Raw genomic sequence first — 21370 nt, forward strand, 5'->3', positions numbered from 1 at the left:
GACTATCTCTGAGCCTTCATCATCAAAGGATACCTTCAATCCGGTCCCAACTACTAGCTGTGATACACTGATGAGGTTGTGCTGCAATCCTTCAACGTATACGGCCTTTCTGATTGAGAAATCACCATTCATAATCATTCCATAGCCTTTTATAGTGCCAAATGAATTGTTGTCGTACTTCACTGTTCCACCAACCTTGAGAGAGCGAAAATCCATCAGTTCTTCCCTTCGACCTGTCATGTGACGCGAGTAGCCACTGTCAATGTACCATTCTTCGTCAAACTGCTCGTCACGTATAACCTGCAAAATATCAAGCAGATTTAGGAACCCAAAGTTTCTTGGGTCCGTGTGAGCCATTTACAGGATAGGGAATAGTAAGAGAAACATCAAACATAAAAGTTCTTTTTATTAGAGTTGTTTCATCGTTTCTTTTTATTGTAAAATCTTTGATTTTGTTTTTCTTAGATTCATTTGATTTGGATGTAGGATTCGAAATTTTGACGTCAGCATGCTTTTGGATCTCTTTCGGGCATTTGTTGTCTTCTGGAAAGAGCTTTCCTTTCCCCCTTTGAATCTTTTGAAGGATAAGAATTAGAATGTGAATGAGAAGAATAAGGTTTAGAAGCAGTATTAGATCCTCGATTATTGCTCTTCCATGGTTGAGAACGGGAACATTCTTCCCTTTGGTTCGTCTGATCGAACTTAGGACCAAACCCATCCTTTCGGCTGCTATTATGTTGAGGACTGAAACCTTTCTTTCGGTTGCTTACTCATTGAGGATCGAAATCCTCCTTTCGTTTGCTTTCATGCTGAGGACCAAAACCTTCCTTTCGGTTGCATTCATGCCGAGGATCGAAGCTTTCCTTTCGATTGCTTCTTGGTTCTCCTCGTGACTTATGTGTCTTTTCATACCTTATGTAGTGAGGATTCTGAGATCGCCAAAACTGTTTTCTTTCTGAGAGATTCTTCTTGTATCTCAGATTACGTTGGTGTTTTCATTCTGCCACCTGGTTTGGATTTTTATGAATATTGGCATTTTTCTTCAGTACTTGAGCATGGCTTTCGCTCTTTGATGAACACGTCTCACTGGAAGTTATCACTGGTTCGCCCGAAGATGTTTTGGTGCCACTTGCGCTTGGTACATCATATCTTGTAGGTTCATTAAGTGGTTCCGGCACATACCTACCCTTCACTCTCCATGAGGTTTTCTGAGATAGGCCTTTTGTTTCATCAGCATTATCTATTGGTGCTGACCAGAAGAACTCCTCACATCCATTTGCATTGTCTTCTTCTACCATTGTTGTCAGTTCTACTGTTTGTTGAGGTGTGACTCCCTGAACTGTGTAGACTTGATTTGGAGTGGTTTGAACCTTTTGATATACAACCGCATTTTCCTTGAGGATTTTGGTCTTGTCTGTCGATGAGCGAGCGAACTCAACGGAGTTTTCAGAGATTAGATTTTTATTACTTTCGGGTTCGCTTTTGACAAATTCAGAACAGTCCACCACGTCCTCTACAGAGATTTCACTCATGTCATCATCCTCATTAAGTTCAAAAGCATTTTCAACATCAATTTTATTTTCTGAACTTAATTTAGCATTCAACGAGTCAAATTTCTGTACAGTTTCGGTTCTTAGTTTCAATTTATCATTTTCATCTAACAGATTTTTGAGCATGTCCTTATGGTCTTTTGACTTTATGTAGGACTCTATTTTGTCAAGACCAATTTTGTAGGCAGGAGAGATTTCGTCAGAAGATACAACATTTTAACAGTTGTAAGCTTCGGCATCGACTTCATCCTCCTTTAACTCAAGGAAGGGTAAAATCATGCGATGTATCTTCTTTCCTATTTCACAATCGAGATGCAATTGAGTGATGTTAAAATATAGCCTTTTAGCAATCAAACACAAAACGTTTCACTGTTGTAAAAGCTTAAGATTGTCTCGTTGCAAATAGATTGACTCATCCCTAGACCTAATTAATTATTTCTCCTTCTACTCGATCCAGATCCTCCTCTCCTCACTCTTCGACGATATCCTGCTAATTTGATCAGTCAAGTTAGAGTTTGTGACACGAGTTTGGGTAAGACTACTACTTAAACTAGAAAATTTAGATTTTAAGCTATTTAGTTCCTTTTCATAGTTAGTAATAGGAATTTTCAGAGAAGTAAGAATATTTTGTACCTTCTTGACCGACTCATCACATTCGTTGATCTGTGTACTGACAGGTTTCGCAGCGAAACACCTGTCCTCTCGTTCCTTCTCATCTTCCAGTCCACCATATGTTGTGTATCCTCGCACCGGTGATACTCCTTCCGTCACCATCAAACATCTTCCTGTGGCATATTCTTCTTTCACCAGCATAGCCTTGCCATGCGTCGGCTTTCTCACTTCTTCGTCCTCTGAATCTGTGGACCATACCTGCACTCCACCAAATTCATCATTGTCACCTATATCCTGTACAATCAAAGCATTCATGGTGTTATTGTTAGCTGCTGATTTTCTTTTCTTGATCTCCTCCAATCGTCTCAGGAGGTTCGCTTCCTCATCGTCCTCATCAACCTTTTCTGCCTTTTTCTTCAGCATGCAGTCTTTGGCAAATTTATTCTTGCCTCCATGATAATGGCAATCAAAGCCTGAGTCACCACCAATCTTCGTCTCCTTCTTGGATTCTTTTGACTTTGAACCCATCTTCGGTTCCTCCTTCACTTTCTTGGAATTATAACTTCCCTGCCAGTTTCGGTTCTTGTTGACTGGGAACTTTCTTTTAATAAACTTTCTTGGATTGGAAACCATCAGGGCATACTCTTCACCAGTTAGATCATAGTCAGCAAGATCCAATTCTTCTTCTTCTTCAACCACACCTTTTCCTTTTGAAATAAGAGCTAATGACCCCAAACTGGAAACCACGTTCGTTTCCTTTGACACCGCACTTTCATGGGACTTCAGAGTTCCCACCAGTTTCGCCAGAGAATATGATTTGAACTGTTCGTGTGCCTTCACTGTGGACACAACTGTCATCCATTCGGGTCTAAGACTGTTCATGAAGGTAACCTTGAGTTCAATAACCTTCCTTTCGATCCCGTGCTTTATCATCTTACTGAGAAGATGATTAAACCGATCAAAGGCCTGAATGAGTTTCTCTTCAGGCTTCTATTTGAAATCACCAAATTCAGAAAGCAGAAAGGTTTGAATCGAATGTTCCAGATCTTCATCAGTAGAATATAATTCTTTCAACCTATCCCATATCTCTTTTGTTGTGGCACATGAACTCACCAATCAAAACGTATCGGACTGTAAAGCAAACCTAATCATTCTTAAGGCTTTGATGTTGCACTGAAACTTCTCTTTCTCGTCTTGAGGAATATCTTTCACATCATTCACGAGCTGGTTTTACTCCTTTTGAGTGTTGACAATCTTTGAAGTGCTTGAGTGAGCAAACGGACCAACTGTGATTGCTTCCCAGATCAAGTACCCATTATCCTCTGAGCCGATGACATAATCTTTGAAGTGGTGCGTCCAAACTTCATAATCCTGAGTGTATACGATTGGAATCCTTGTCGTTGATCCAATACTGTTGGAGATGTTGATTAGATTGGTTTGCGAATCATCCATAGACATTGTGATGATGTTTGATTGATAACCTGTTTAAGATCAGACTTGTAATTTATCGTTAGAGTGAGATCGATAATTAATGAGATACTCCAATTTGGAATGACGGCTCAATTAATATCAATCAATGCGGAAAAACCCTAATAATTTCTTCAACAGAAGAGATGTGTATAAATTACACACCCTCCTGCTCTGATACCAATTGATGAGATTTAATCTCTAGATCGTTTAGATCTTTCACAGGTATATTGATAAAGAACAAACAAATCAATCACAATATGATTAAGAACACAGTATGGAATCAATATGAAGCTTATGATTCAAATATAGTCACGCCTCAGCAGAGCTCGATAAAGAACTTCCACTGTAGAGGCGAGCTAGCGTTTACAATACTTTGATGAGAAAGATAATAAAAGCGTTACTAACTAAGGATGCATGCATGCACCTTAAATACTAAAACCCTAGAATAAAAACAATCACGGTTGGACAAGCCCCAACCGGATACCAAAACTGGGCTAAGGACCGAGCCCATGACGCAACACTATAAGCCCAACAAATACCAATCAAATTGAGAATATTTTCGTGACTCCATTCTCCAAAAAAGATTGCATCATTCGCATAGAAGAAATGAGATAAACGGAAATCTTTGTCACCAATATTAATGTCATGTAACTCTTCCATTGCAACTATAAAAAGAAAATGAGAAAGAGGATTAAATTAACACAATCCCCATTTTATAGAAAATTCATGAGTGAGGCTCCCATTTATCAAAATTGAAGACCGGATATTAGTAAGATAACCCCGAATTAAATCATACCACTTCTCAGAAAAAACCCATGCTTTCATAATTGAGAAAAAATAATCCCACGAAAGGAATCATAAGCCTTCTCGAAATCATCTTTAAAAACCATACATTTTTTCTTCTTTCTTACACTAGTCCACCACCTTAGTAACAGTCAACAGGTCATCTAAAATTTATCTATCTATGACAAAAGCAAACTCCTATAAACAACAACTTTAGCAAATAAATGTGTTGGACTAATGTTTCCGCCACCCCCACTTTGAAAAGCAACTATGAACACGAATTAAGGTTATCACATTTAAATTAGCTTAATGCATATCACAAACTTTTATATATTATCACAAATTAAAGTTATCACATCTAAATAAACCCATCAGATACGTGATCACCCAAAACGTAGAAGAAAGATAATGAGATATATAGCTAAGGCTATGTTTGGTGTGCTGGTTGAAAAGCTAGTTGATAACTGAGAAGCTAGCTGTTAAATAAAAAGCTAGCTGGTAGCTGAAACGTTAGATGATAAAAAATTACGTTTAGTAAAACTAGCTTAAAAGCTAGCTGAAAAATATAAAATAACATAAAGGACATTTAAAAGAATGTGTTTCTATAATTAATTAAAGGGTATATTTGGAAGAAAAAAATTTAAAACTCCTAAAAAGCTAGTCTAAGTAGCTTTTTGAAAAATATAGCTTAAAAATTACTTTTTGGCTTGCCAAACATGACTACTTAAAAAAGCTCAAAAAATAAGATAGTTTATCAACTAGTTCTAGCGCGCCAAACACAACCTAAGGGTATTATGGTCAATATAAATTTCATTAATAATTAAAAAGATATTAAATAACAACAAATGATTAAAAAATGTTTAAAAGAAGGTTTTGGGACAATATAATATTTTGAATGTTTATTTATGGTATATATGATATTTTAATTTTAGACAAAGTAAATATGGTATTTTCTTCTTTGTTTAGGGTTATATATAAAATTCTCCAAAGAAAAAGAAAGAAAACTTTTTAATGATTCAAAGACAATTCCATTGTTATATTATTTGATTATCATGTAAACATAATTAAGAATAGAGGAATATATCTTAAACAAATATTCATAATGATTCATACATAACCTCTATGTCAAGTCATCACATTTAATGCAATCATGAACATTCATATGAAAAGATATGAACATGGTTAACACATGAACACAAAAGTAATCATATTTCGATACCACAAATTGATAAAAACATCATAAATTCAATGAACAAAAAAAATAATCATACTCTAATATCATATATTGCCATATTGATGTAAATAAAGCGAAGTTGTAGAGCCTGAGGGACCAATGGACCATATATTGATATAAGCCCATGTTTAGATTTAGTTAGCTTGTTATATTTAATATAAAAAATAAATATATTTATAAATTCACATTATAAGATTGGTTAATAATAACCAAATTATTTATAGATACTTACATGGACCGAGATCATCCATCAAGAGCTTACAATAATTAAGTCACAGTTTAAGTGATTATGAATACATTAAGTAATAATTCCTTTAGACCATTTTACCCCCATCGATCTAATTTCATCTAACGTATACATACACCATTATTGTTACTATATATATTTACCTTCTACATCAGCAGTTAGCAGTCTTTTGGTGTCGTAGGATCAGCAAGAGACTCAGGGGGCAGAATCGTCTTTTCATCAAACCCCCAGAATTGTGAAGCTTTCACATCATCCCTAGCCATTAATTTTGAAAACTCTTGGTGATCATACTTCATTGTCGCCTTTCCACCAAACTCAGTTGGAAGATTATCAACATCAAAATATGATTTCATGAGCTCCACACTCTCTTTATTTTTCGGGTACACAAATTTAACCTTTTGGAATGTTTTCGGATCCAAGAAATATTTAACAATCTGTATATCGATAAGGTAGATGATGTATAACTAATTCTCCAATTGGGAATTTGGAATGTATGTTTATGTGAATGAATATTGGAAAAAGAAAAAACGAACCTTCCAAAATGCTTCGAATATTCGTGGTGGACTGTATAAAATTGCAATAGCTAGCCTCTGGGGATAGTGGTTTTGTAGTATACTGATTGTGTCTCGAGCGGTTTTAATTGAGACATTGACGCTGAAAGATAATCCGGTAAAGTCTATTAACCACACCATTTCTTCTTGCCCTTCTGGGAGATTTAGGATAGCGTTCTCCATCATGTATACTAGATGTCTAATTTGCCCGTCCATTGATGTTGTATTCTACAATAAGTGTCAGCACCATCAGTCGACAAGACATGACATAACAGGTTGTACTGCGTTTCACGTGCATTCAACTGGACCGCGACTGACTAGAATGTGACAAAAGTTACACTTTTTTGTCTCGCCGAAAAAGGTGGAACAAGGTGGAACATGACTCACTATCGATCTCTCGTCTGTGTGAAAGACGTAAATGCCCTTCTCATCTTCATCATCAAAAATAGTCATAGAAAGCTTGTTTAGTCCAGTCCAGTCACGTTATGTCCCGTCCTGAGTAACAAGCGCAGCCTTCGGCTGCGCTTGTTACAAAGGACATGACTAGACAGGACGAGGCTGGACAAGCTTTCTATAACTATTTTTGATGATGATGATGAGAAGGGCATTTAAGTCTTTCGCACAGACGAGAGATCGATAGCGAGCCATGTCCCACCTTGTTCCACCTTTTTGGGCGGGACAAAAAAGTGTAACTTTCGTCACATTTGCATCAATCTCGGTCCAGTCCAATGCATGTGAGACGCAGTACAACTTGTTCTGTCATGTCTTTCCTGCGTAACAAAATGGATCTCAAAGGATAAAGTAAGAAGTTTATGGAATTAAGGATCATATAATCACCTGCAATCCAGGTTTCATTATGAGAATAGTCCTTCCAAACCGATCATGAAAATTTGCTCTAAACAGTTTCCCAGTTTCACTTTCAACTGCAATTTCTTCCTAACAAGTGAGACAAAAACAATACTGTCGTAAAGATAGTTAATATTTCATTTAAAGAAACATCAAGATGTATGTGACACTGTCACTTACCCAGCGGATTTCTTCTGGTTTATAGGTAGATCGCCATGTAAGGGTCTCTTCCAACATTTTTTTTGCTTTCTCTACATTCCAATTACGAGCTTCCAGATATCTTTTCAAGCATGCATCAGTACAATATAATAAATTTCGCCCAGAAAGTGGACCAATAGCCGATTTCAGCTCGTTGACCTGCAGAGATTGAAAAAAAAAATGACCAATTTTCATAAAAATTAGAAATGCTGAAGCAAATTATTGATATTCCAACAAAGAGGTTATAAAACGAGAGAAAAATGATAATTTTCCGCTTGTACTTACCTTAATTTCAGGTTGCTGTTCAAGATGTTCCTGCTCTTGTTGTTTCTGAGAAGTCCCATGACGACGAAACATGGAAGCGATGATAAATTTGTGCTAACTACAGATGGAAAATTAAATCGATTTAGATAGTCGGATAATTTGTTGTAAAATTGCATACATGGATTCAAAGCAATTCCAAACCAATTGGAACTGATAACGTGAGGAGATGCATATTCGATTGAACAAACGATGATTCAATTTGAACGAAAAAGGGGTACGATGGTGAAATTGTATACAAATTGATTGAAATTAAACCTAATTTCATAAATTCGAAAGCAAGAACTACAGCAGGATGCTTCAATCTACTTCCAAAAAGTAAGCTTAAATTAATCGTACTGCAAGATTAAACAATTAAACAGTAATCTTGATCTCCTCTTTCATTTTTTTCTTTAATCAAGCACTCGAAGATCAGTGAAGAACCTTATACTATACATAATTACATATATGGATCATGAGATCTATTAAAACACCCACAGTATAGAATTCGAAATTAAATCAGTAAATTACTAGCCTTTAGCATAAACACAAGCTTATAAAATCATTACAGATACGATTTCTTTTGAAAAGTAGTTCTGATTCAGAGATGAAAAGAGAGAAAATACCGGTGTACGCAGGCTATAGATGAGTGTGTGTAATAACGTTCCACGAAATATCTGGGAAGCCACAAAAGAATGCATGTGCCTGAAGGGGTTATGTCAATATTTTGGGTGAAACATTTTTGATAAATAACAGAAAAAGATTTAATGATTTATTCAACAAATAATAAAAAGGTTTTTTATTAACATCTAACTAATTCCAAAGCATGACAAGGCGTAAATATAAATAGACCTTCTCGAAAAACCAAATGGTGATGCTGTTAGATGTGTGATAAGGTAGTTTTTTCTTTCCATATGCATTTTTTTAGACAGATAAGGATTTTGTTAAAAGTTAGATATAATATTTCTAAAAGCTTGATATATTTGATATAGATTTATATTTATTTAATAATATAATTATAAATCAATATAAAATTACCATCTTACATTAAGTTTTGAAAAATATTATAACTCAGTAAACATGTAAAACTTGAGGCATAACCATGTTGTCATGTCACTGCTCACGATTTTTAAACTTTATAATTGCCATGAGTTAATGTCACGTTTAAAACAAATATATATATATATATATATATATATATATATATATATATATATATATATATATATATATATATATATATATATATATATAATTAATTTAAAGAATAAAAAGACAATAATAAAATAACGAAGTAAAATAGGTATTTTTGAATTTTATAATAAAAGTTTTTAATTGAAATAGACTTCTATAAATTCAAATCCAAATCGATTAATGTAAAATTTTCGATGTCCAAATCTAGTGCATGCATCGGAGTTTATCAAAATTAATGTGAAAGAAAGTTTTGATTTTGATGTTGCAATGAATGTACTTGTTTTCTAAAATGAAAGGTTAATGAAATTTTGTCGACTGATTATTAAGAATATCCTCAATGCACTCTCATTTGTTATTTTTTTCAATCATATCCTATTTATTCCCTTATTTTGGAAGATATAAATAGTATTACACCAAACATGAAATAATACTATTTATTCCTCTCAAAATGATGAACTTTAAGACTAGGTTTTAGTCTCTTTTTTTATGTATTTGTATAATTTTAGTTTATTTTTATTTATTAGTTATAATTCAAATATAATATTTAATATTTATAATATTTTGTTAGATATTAAATTTTTTTAATTAATTATAAATATAAAGTTTGTTTTTTTGTATCAAATTCATGTACAAATTTAAATATATATTGAAATTTTAAAATATGCTAATGTATTTTACAAGTGTATTCTAAATATAATTTTATTTATTTAATATTATTATAATGAAAAAAAGAGAATATATATATATATATATATATATATATATATATATATATATATATAGAGAGAGAGAGAGAGAGAGAGAGAGCTACGTTCAAATATTCTAATTAATTATTGTGCAGATATCGTATGCTATGATAATTACTAAGAGAATAAGTTGTTTAGCAATACGAATACGTTTCACCTTACAAAAATATCGTCATTTTCATGCATTCTCGCTAATTAGTATTAATTTATGTTCTCACACATCGTTTTTCACTCATTTTCATTCAGACAGAATATGACCCAATAAACATTCGGACAAATTCTGACAAACATGAGAATAATAATAATAAGTGTATAATAACCTTATAGATGATTTAATTAGTGAAATGTGTGTTAATGACAATAGTTATGTAAGATTGAACGTATTTATATTATCAAACAACATATTTTCTTTATTATTCTCATAGCATACGATATCCACACAATAATTAGTTATAATAGAATAACCTAAGCCTATATATATATATATATATATATATATATATATATATATATATATATATATATATATATATATATATATATATATATATATATATATGACATCCTTTAATTTTCAAAACCAAAAAGGAACTTTTTTAACTCTTTAAAAAAATATGATATTTTATTTGCGAAAAATCTCATAATATAAAAATATCTTTGAAAACAAAGATTATCATAAATAAAATCCTAAGGATATCATAATTAATACAGATATATAAGTTACAGTGTAAAGACCTAATGATCTTGAACACTATTGCAGATTGTCTCTTAATCACTCAACATCATAATCAAGTTCAAACAGCTTAAGTCTTTATACATGTGATGCATACAAACTAAGGGAGTCAGGTTGGGAAATTTGGTAAGCACGTAAGGTTTTCAACCCACAATATTATTATTATTTTGTTGTAAATATATAACACCAAACAGATTAATCTGGTTACTCATTCTTGTTATTCTCACTCTTCGATCTTAAAATGATAATCTTAATGGACCTATCCTAAAGGATCTATGTATCAACGAGCAGACAATGTTGCCTAATGATCTTGAACACTATTGCAGGCTGTCTCTTGATTTCAAGTAGCTTAAGTCTTTATACATGTGATGCATACAAACTGAGCGGGTCAGGTTAGGAAACCTAGTGAGCACATAAGGTTGTCAACCCATAATATTATTATTATATTGTTGTACATATATATTACATTAACAGCTTAATCCTGATTACTTATTCTCGTAATTCTCACACTTCGATCCTAAAATGATAATCTTAAGGGGCCTATCCTAAAGGATCTATGTATCAACAAGCAAACAATGCTGCCTCGGAGATTCCTAACCTAACCCGCTCCATCTTTTGGTGACCTGGCTCCGGTACTTTTCTACTGGTGACCTGAGAATACAAGTTATTTTGAAAGCGAGTATCAGCTTTAAAGCTGGTGAGATCATAAGTATATTAGTGTCTGAGTTTGTATGAAAGCATTTGTAAGATGTTTGTAAGATGTAATGTATAAGTATTGTAAAGTTTGTATTTGTTTGAACTATCCTAGAAAACCCTATGTTTCCTACTAAGAGTAGCCTTCTACCAAGGCATCTAGTAAGAGTGTGTATTTTCCCAATCCGACTATCATTAACCAAAAATATAGTTTTTACATTACCGTGCATCGTGTAAATGTTCACGAAGTGAATGTAATGGGATAAATATTATAGTACTGTAGTGTTGTATTATGTAACTACTGATGTACTAACTACCTTAAACCAATTGTTATTTAAAGTACCATGTGATCGGCCTGTACCCTGCTACCGACTCAATAGTAAAACGACAATGTAAGACGCCGTAAGAAATGACATTTGGCACCCGTAGACTTGCAAGTTCCACTGTAGCGAGCAGCAAGGTGTAGGATAGTCAATCCAATATAGATCTATACGCAAACTCATACTCTCCCTAATTACGGAGATTCTGGATACAAAAACGGTCATGGCAGGTAGTGCCATGACCCGTTTAATGGCTCACATAACCGAATGTAATGTATGTGCTAGCTGTATTGTGTGTTCTTTCTCTATCTAGCATGTATGTTTGTTTCTCATCATTATGTATTATGTTTGTTTCTCATCACTATGTATTATGTTTGTTTCTCATCACTATGTATTATGTTTGTTTCTCTTCACTATGCATTATGTTTGTTTCTCATCACTATGTATTATGTTTGTTTCTCATCACTATGTATTATGACTCATGTATGAACTGAATCTTTGTATGATTCATTGTTCTAGTATTAGTATTAGTAAAACCCTAAACTACGCCTATTGATGTTTACTAGTAATATAACTTGTACGTATGAACATGGAAGTATACCCTTGCTACCCAAGGGTATTGAAATTACTGGAAGAACCTTTATGACTATATATGTACACTTGATATATAACTAATAGTTAAACGACCTTCGGACGGATACCCGATACCCCACCAGACCACATCCCAACGGGGAAAAGGAAATAAGGCGGGTTAGACTTCTTAAGTCCTTCAAACATTACTTATATAACTATACATATCTAGGCATGCAATTTGATAATAAGTATAAAAGAGCTTAAGTATAAGTATTTGATAAGTAAAACGGTTTGAAGCAAAATAGTTTGATAAACAGTTTGAACAGTAAGAAAATCACTGGTTTTGTAGTTATTAATCACATGTGATTGATGTAATAACTATAAGTATTTAACTTGTATCCCCCCCATAAAGCATTTAAAAACATTTAAAATATTGATTAAGGGGTATGAACTCACCTATAGTGAGTGGTACGGATGAATTGAAGATGTAGGATTGCTAGGTGTCAAGTGATGTCTTGAACACACTCTATGATCCTAGTTAACATATAATATCACATATATGTATCCAATTACTGTTTAAACAACTAATAAAAAAAGTCAAGACACCCTAGGACATGCTAAACACCTTATACAAGTGTTACAAGTCTCAAGGATTGCATCTAAGTGTTGTAGGGAAAGGCTAGTGTGTTTGCGGTTCAAGGGACACTCCTTTAGGGAGTTTATGGTTTTATGGTCACTAGCAAAAGGGTTTACGATCGTAAACCCTTGGGTTTACGGTCGTAAGCTCACCCCCTTTGTGACCATTTATTGTTTGAAGCTTTAAGAGTCCCTAGAAGCTTTTCTACTTGATGTATGTGACCATGGAAGGAACTAGGGCACCATTTCACTCCTAAATGGAGTTTACAGTCCTATTACCATTTTCCTTTGAGTTTACTACCGTAAACTCCTAAGGTTTATGGTATTTGGGGGTTTTCAAGTCCTTAGCTCATCATGGTAATAGTCTAGGTTAGATTCTTGGGATAAGGAATAAATATGGGACATTTATACAACTTTTGGGGTGTTTACGGTTTTAGGAGATCCCCAAACCGTAAACACATATAAGTGTGAGGTTTTTGTGCTTTTTGTGTGATAAACTCATAAATGATGGATCTAGACAATTCCCTAAGGCATTGTGAATTATCTAGGCACCCTAAGGCACCACTTTGCACCTTACTTGGTTTTTACGGTTTTGGGAGCCTCCCAAAACCGTGAACACCTTGTTCTTGGTGTTCTTGGGACATTTCCTTGATATTAAGATTATAGCAAGCTTTAAATGACTCTAGGATAGAAGTACTTACTTTGTGGAAGCTTGAAATGAACTTAAAGTCCAAGAACACTAGTGTGTGTTCTTGGTGTTGTTGGTGTTTTGGAAATCTAATCAAAACACAAAAATGGATGGATGAAAAGATGTATAATCACTAGTAGTTATGATACATCAACAAATCAAGCCAAGAAGTACTTACGTTTTCGGGAAATCGGGCGAAAACCGGGATGATAGTTGAGAGTGTTTTGGAGTTTACTCTTTAGGGTGAAAATGAGAAGTGATCTACTTTGGGGAGTAAACTCATGCTTAAGCATGAGTTTACGGTTTGTGGGGGTAGTTTACGGCCCAAACATTAAAGTTTGGCCGTGAACTTCTAAGCTACGTGGTATTCGCGGTTTAGAAATTTCAGGACCCGAGACGGCACATTCTTTCACCCATTCATTTAAAGAATAATTATTATAATAGTCAAAGGAACTTTAAATTTGTAAAAAAAAACAATTAGAACTGAAATTGACTTATAATATGAAGTGATTGACTTTTAGGTTTTAGGGTGCAAAGTCATGCTTGGATGTAGTGATTTAGGCTTTCCTCTTTGTATGTGTAAATGGGTTAAGTCTTTCCTATAAATAGGAAGTGAGTGACTCCCATTATGTAAGTGAATCCATTTGGAGTGTTAGAATAGAGAGAGAAACTTTGTACAAACCCATTTGTATATTCTTTCTAGATCTAATAAGAGCTTACAAATATTTATTTACTCCATGTGTTCTTGATTTTACATGATGATTCACTAGATCTTTCATATTTCGCACATGCCATCATAATCAACACCACTACAATTGGTATCAGAGCGGGTGTTCTTGATTTGATCAAGAATTGATCCTTGATGGCTATCTTGATTTGGTGATTCATTTTTTGATCATGGATCTTCGTGTTTAGAGAGTGTTTTGTGTTCTAGAAATCGAAATTTTCTTTGATTTGATCCATAATTCGACTTTCTCTCTCTAGAATATTTGTTTGTATCACTTTCTCTCTCTTGAAAACCCATTCAAAAACACTTTCTCTCTCTTGAATTCTTCAAGTTTTTGTGATCATGGTGGGTTTGCCATATGATTCTTGGATTGTGATCGTTAAAGATGTGAAATACAAAGTAAATGAAGATCAATTTTATGGGTTGGTGTTAAGCAAATTGATTTGATGGGGTAATATGGTTTCTTATGGAGGTTTGAAGGATGATAATGGAAGCTTGGTATTTCAACCAATTTGTAAGATTGCATGGTTGAATAAAATTTCCTTGTCCATAATAGTTCGTAGTAGAAATCAAAAGGAAGGAGAAGAAAGAGATTTGTTCAATAAGAAATACATTTCTCTAATTGAAAATCCAAGTGATCTTCGTGCTCTTAAGTTTGTTGAAGTTCTTGACAATGGAGTTCAATGTGATGTTCTTGATGTTCAAGAAAAAGGAATTCAAGTTGATTCTCATGATGAAAAAGTTTTTTGCTCGATTGGAGTTCAAACCGATGATACTTTGTGTTCTTGTGATTCGTTTGAATGAATGATTCCTTATCGGAAGCCGGTGGTTCAAGAAATTCACAAATATCAAACTCCAAAAGATTTGATTCAAACTCAAAATGTTCATGTTGTTGAAAGTGGGTTTGTTCATGAAGTCAACTCTTCAAGATGCAAAAAGATGAGAAAGAAAAAGAAGAAGAAGATCAATCGCAAAAACAAGCGGGTTTACTCACAAAAATCGTCAAATGTTGTGAAGCCGAAATCTGTGAAACAAATTTGGGTTCCGAAGCAACAATCTCCAAATGTTTCATTGAATTTGAAGTCAAAACCCAAATGTGTTGGTGATTCTTTTGAAGATGTTCTTGGATCATTGAAGAACACGAAAAACGAGTTGTACATCTCGCATAATGGGTGGTACAATGTTCAAATTGGAGATTTTCTCATTCCAACAAAAGAACGAAGATCTTCAAAATTTGATTCGCTCGTTGCAAATGGATCTCGATTCGTCAAAAAGGTATCTCAAATTCTCAAATGGATTCCAAAACGTCCATGATTTCAATTCGTACTTTGCGTTTTTCAATTTTTGATCGATTTGCCTCATTGGATCTAATCCGTTTCAACCCTATAGTTGATCCAATTATTTTTGTCTAGATCTAAACCAAATTAAACTCATTTTTGTTTAATTTCACTGTTCATAAGTCCGATTTGAGCCCAAAATTAATATTCGTTTACTGTTCATGTATCCGTTTGAGCCCAAAAGTCATTGAATATGTTTAATCTAAATTCGCTGTTGTTCATCATTCATCTTCGTTTCTTACTTTACCCAGTTATAACATCGGATATTCTTGTCTCGTTCTTGAAGTTTATTTTCATATTTACTTTCCTATTAATCGATTTGATGTACTTGCTAATCAGTTCTTGTGAATCGGTTATAATTTCTTCAATTTCATACCTATGAGGATCAAGTTTTGGATAAGAAATCGACAAACAAATCTTTGATTTTGATGTTTGAATCGAGAACAACTGGAATCGAAATGTCATTGTGATTTGAAGTCGATTAATGTCGACTGGTTTCGACCTAATGAAAGAACGACTGGGAATTGGACGCTTTGGAGTCAAAATAGACATCGATTGTTGAATTTGGTTTCGTTTCCTGGAAATTGAAAGTTTGATTTTGTGATTTCGAATGGATTCAATTTTGTCATGATGTCAAAAAAAACCGATTTTAAACTACATTCGTTTGTATCGATTCAAGGCTGATGGAAGAACAGAAATCGATTTCGATGGTTATCAAGAGATGTTTGATGATCGATTGTTGGTTATGACTAGAGACTAACAAATCGATGGTTGAAGGATTTGAATGCGAAGGTCTGTTGATCAATGGTTGATAAATAAAATGGGTATCTGATTGATTTTGATCGATGGCTTGGTATGGAATCATTGATTAATTTCTATGTAGTCAATGATTTGAGATGAATCGATGGTTTCGATTGTCTGGGATTTGTTTGATTTTGGGGTTCCTGTATCAAAAAGCAAAGTTTGCGATGATATAGATTTGTGTTGTCGACTTCGTTTTTGATCGATGAATAATCGACTAGTTGAAAGTTTGTTAACAAAGGACTGTAAGCTAGTTTCGCAAGATTGGAGTCGAAGATCTGTATGTGTGATAATCAATTTTGGATTCGCATATTGATTTTGGGTTCGCATATTGATTTTGCTCATCATACGAGTTTGTGAAATTTGGATCTGGATGTCAAACTCACTTCGCATTTGGTTATAGAGATTGTGTTCGCATATTTGGTTAACTGGTTTGAATGCCAAGAATATTCGCATCTGGGTCTCAAAAATAATGTCCGCATTTGATGATTAGGTTCGCATATGACATCAATTGAGTTCGCATTTGAGGTCAAGAACGGTTCACATATGAAATGAAAATCAAGTTTGCATCTGGATTTCAAACATGAGTTCGCATTTGGTTAATTGGGTTAAAGATGCGAAGCATTTGTAAGGAACATGTGAAGAATCTGGAACATGCGAAGTTTTCACTAGTGAGTGAATTGGGGAAGAAAGCAAATAGTTTCAAATATGGCCCCTTATATTTTCACGAAATGGCAAAATTAGCCCAATTTCGCAAGTTTCAAGAAAATGCAGAAATTTTCAAAATGAGTACCTGCAGTTTCGCATTTTTGGCCACAAATACCCAACTTCGCATATGGGTAATAAAAGCTGAGAAATTGCAGAATTTTCAGTTCTGGTCCTTGCAGTTTGTGCGGATTTACGCTTTATGCCCGGTTTCGCAAATGGGCTAGAGTTTCACATATTTGACTGTTTTTGGCGCAACGGGTCCCTGCAAGTTTCAGAAAGTGACAATTTCTACCCGGTTTTTGAAAAATCTTGCAACTTTCACCCAAAAAGTCAAAAATTTTCATAAATTGGAAAATTTTTTGTGGCTTTTTCGTGATTGTTTTTCCGTGCAAGATTTTTGGTGATTCATTTTTGGTACACATCAAGGGGGAGTATCGTGAAGACTATTCCTCGGGCGCTTCTCATCCTTAGTGGGTTTTATAATCATTTTTTGATTATAAAAAGGGGGAGAATGATGGGTATTCGATGCTTCTCGGGTTTGTCGAATATTCATTTGCGGATTTGAAGACCGGTGTTACTTCGAGGGGGAGTTTGGTCTTGGTCGCGCTAGCTTGTTGGAGATTGAAGCCGGACATCCAATCCTAACTTTGAGGGGGAGAATGTTAGGGTGCAAAGTCATGCTTGGATGTAGTGATTTAGGCTTTCCTCTTTGTATGTGTAAATGGTTTGAGTCTTTCCTATAAATAGGAAGTAAGTGACTCCCATTATGTAAGTGAATCCATTTGGAGTGTTAGACTAGAGAGAGAAACTTTGTACAAACCCATTTGTATATTCTTTCTAGATCTAGTAAGAGCTTACAAAGATTTATTTACTCCATGTGTTCTTGATTTTACATGATGATTCACTAGATCTTTCATATTCCGTACATGCCATCATAATCAACACCACTACATTAGGGTTTAACCGAATGAAAATTTCGAGTTGTCACATCATCCCCCTGTTAAAGGGAATTTCGTCCCGAAATTAAAGTCTAATCAAATAAAGTAGTTACAAATAACTAAGTAAAAAGACGAAGATATTTCAGTTTCATCTGATCCTCACGCTCCCAAGTGAATTCCGGTCCTCGCTTGGCGTTCCAGCGAACCTTCACTATCGGGATGCGGCTTTGTTTCATTTGCTTGACCTCTCGATCCATGATCTCTACTGGTTCCTCCACGAAGTTGAGGCTCTCGTTGATCTCGATCTCGTCGAGTGGAATAACAAGAGTCTCATCGGACAAACACTTTTTCAAGTTCGATACGTGGAAGGTAGAATGTACGTTACTGAGTTCGCGCGGTAAGTTAAGTTTGTAAGCTACAGGGCCGATTCTTGCGAGAATCTCAAAAGGCCCAATGTACCTTGGATTTAGCTTTCCACGCTTTCCGAAGCGTATCAAGCCCTTCCAGGGTGAGACCTTCAATAGAACACGGTCGCCCACCTGGAATTCCAATGGTTTCCTACGTTTATCAGCGTAGCGTTTCTGTCGGTCTCTGGAGGCTTTCAATCGTTCATGGATTTGAACGATCTTCTCCGTCGTTTCCCGTATGATCTCCGGACTTGTGAGAGTGCTTTCAGGAATTCGTCCTTTAGCTAACTAGGTATCACCCACCTCAGCCCAGCACAGAGGGGATCTGCACTTTCGGCCATAGAGGGCCTCGAATGGAGCAGCCTTTACACTCGTGTGATAACTGTTGTTGTAGGAAAATTCGACAAGGGGTAAATTGTAACGACCAAAATTTTTAACCAATTTAAAATGTTCGAAAACAACCCGATTCCATTTAAGTTATTACAAAAAGGTTTTCAATACAATTTATTTTAAGTATTCCCAGAATCTCATCACAACATAAACACGAGGAGCGGTACGATCACGCCTTCGCCTTGCCACGGTCTCTTGAAGAACCTGAAAAACATAAAACCACAACAGTAAGCCCGAAAGCTTAGTGAGATATCCCAAAAATACCAACCACATATACCATACACGCATAACATGCCATAACATATCCGATCACAGAACAGCCATGCACTTCGGGTCTACTGTGTGACTGGTCCGCCGCACCAGCCAACAGTCCACCTGGTCCACCCTCTGAGTCTAGCCATAAACCTCGAGTCTGCAGTGTGATTGGTCCGCCCGCACCGGGCCTACAATCCACCTGGTCCACTCTCCGAATCTATCCTCATACATCGAGTCTATAGTGTGATTGGTCCACCCGCACCGGGCCTACAATCCATCTGGTCCACTCTCCGAGTCTATAGTATGAATGGTCCGCCTGCACCGGGCCTTCAGTCGGCCTGGTCCACTCTCCGAGCCTCGGCACGTCTGGTCCACCCTCTTGGGGCCTACAGCCTATCCGGACCGCTCGCTGGGCCTTCGGGTCAACCGGTCCGCCCAGGGTGTCTTGGCCTACAGCACAAAGCAGGACCCGCCTCAACCCAAATCCAGTCTGAACAACCATGTGCGCATAAACATGCAATCATATGACAATTCATAGTCAACAAACCGATCAAACAGATCACATAACATATCATCATTCTAACCAGGATACCGACCTAACCGGTCACTAGCATAGCATCACCCTACATCTCAGAATACCGATCTCAACCAGGTCTCTAACACATACCATCCTAGCTACCAGGATGCAACATATCAAAGCAATAACATAACAACAAATACCCGGATCTCAATCCGATAAGGGCCGGCCTTGTTGCCTTAGAACCTGTTGATATAGTGAGGATAACTCACCTCGAAACTGCCAACTGAACAGATAAGATCCCACTGCTCCAAATTCTGACACGAACTCCTCCACCGACCAACCACCAAGGCACTGAACTCAAAACAATATCCAACAATTACCAAAATGCCCCTGGAAACCACTGGTCAACCCTTGGTCAAAGTCAACCCCTGACTGACTCTACTCGCCGAGTCAACCCGATGACTCGCCGAGTCCCCATGCTCAGAAATTCTCCAATCCGCGACTCAACTCGCCAAGTCACCCCGAGACTCGCCGAGTTCAACAACTCTGAGTCCACTCACACACAACTCACCGAGTCATTCCCTTGACTCACCGATTCACGGCTCAACCAGAAAAGATTGGGACTCTTCGACAAGACTCGCCGATTCCAAGAACAGACTCGTCGAGTCTAAGGCTATCTTCAACCTACTCGCCGAGTTGTTTTTCCAACTCGTCGAGTTCCAGTCCATCTTCATCCAACTCGCCGAGTTATTCTTCCAACTCATCGAGTTCCAGCCTATCTTCAAGCAACTCGCCGAGTCCACCCATGTGACTCACCGAGTACCACCGGGTCTGAATCCATACAGAGGCTTTCCAAGCCATGCAGATGGTCCAAACCATAGATCTACCTTTCCTAAGGCCATCCATCACGTAAAGTGGCAAACTTTACGTGAATCCGAGGAGATCTATGTATTTTCACTCTAGGATTTGGGTTTGGGACAAGATAGCTCCATCAATCACTCACAAACAGGGACTTTCATGCATTCCAACCCTTCTCCATTCCAGATCTGAGGTAGCAACCTCAGATCTAACCTCTAAACTCCAAAACATCAAAAGATATGATCTCTATCACCCCCAAAATGATGAATCTAGACAATAACAGCTCAAACAATGAAATAATACCTCAAAAGGAAGCTCCAAGAGAAGATTAATCCGGATCCTTGCAAAGCCCTTTGATCCAAGTCTCTTTTCCTTCAAGATTTCTTCAACAACCACCTCTCCAAGCGCCAATTCACTCAACAATGGGGCTTCTTCACGAAATTAGCGTTTCTGGAACTCAAGGGATGATAAGGAGGCTGGGGAGGAAACATAATGTTCTTTATATAGGGCTCAACCTCCGGATTTAGGGTTTTCTCCACTCAGCACCAACTCGCGCGAGTCCACCCATGTGACTCGCCGAGTTGGTCACTTAACACGCGACTAGAGTCGCAACCCTACTCGCCGAGTCCCCTTGTGGACTCGCCGAGTCGCTCCTTCCCATTTTACTCTTTTATCCCTTCAACTTTAATCTTCCCATTCCGGGATGTTACAATTCTCCCCCACTTACATTAGGCTTCGTCCTCGAAGCCTGCAACAACTCAACTCTTAGAAATACTCCTGCCACGCATCACCTGGCATTAACCCAACCCGGTTCCTCAAAACACAACCATAGAACCAGAAACTCACTTTCTCCTTCCTTACGGTGTCCTGACCACCGTCTCGGGCCGGCCACCGGCGTTATTCTCTTATAACTCCACTTAACAACTGAGTACTACTCACGATGTAACACTGTTCCAAATCACAACCATCACTCGACCCATATGAGCTAGAAAATAACCATGCACCACCGGATTCCCGATCCGAGTCCAACTCTAATCATTCTGCTGACAGAAAGA

The 21370-nt window shown here is 36.3% G+C and overlaps 1 protein-coding gene across 2 annotated transcripts; it reads right to left on the reverse strand.

The window, feature by feature from the left end:
• Positions 1 to 5807: 5807 nt before the first annotated feature.
• LOC111910600 (uncharacterized) lies at positions 5808 to 8573 on the reverse strand. Of its 2 annotated transcripts, none has more exons than XM_023906427.3 (6): positions 8418 to 8573; positions 7777 to 7873; positions 7474 to 7650; positions 7285 to 7383; positions 6430 to 6675; positions 5808 to 6330 (listed from the first exon to the last, which is right to left on the reverse strand). In XM_023906427.3, exons 2-6 carry the CDS (start codon positions 7846 to 7848, stop codon positions 6055 to 6057), a joined length of 870 nt encoding a protein of 289 aa, XP_023762195.1. In that variant the 5' UTR covers positions 7849 to 7873; positions 8418 to 8573; the 3' UTR covers positions 5808 to 6054. The 2 variants fall into 2 exon arrangements, with proteins under 2 accessions (XP_023762195.1, XP_023762197.1); XM_023906429.3 differs by having other exon boundaries at positions 8327 to 8427.
• Positions 8574 to 21370: the final 12797 nt, after the last annotated feature.

The sequence above is a fragment of the Lactuca sativa genome, chromosome 5, assembly GCF_002870075.4.
Source record: "Lactuca sativa cultivar Salinas chromosome 5, Lsat_Salinas_v11, whole genome shotgun sequence".
Lineage (NCBI taxonomy): Eukaryota > Viridiplantae > Streptophyta > Magnoliopsida > Asterales > Asteraceae > Lactuca > Lactuca sativa.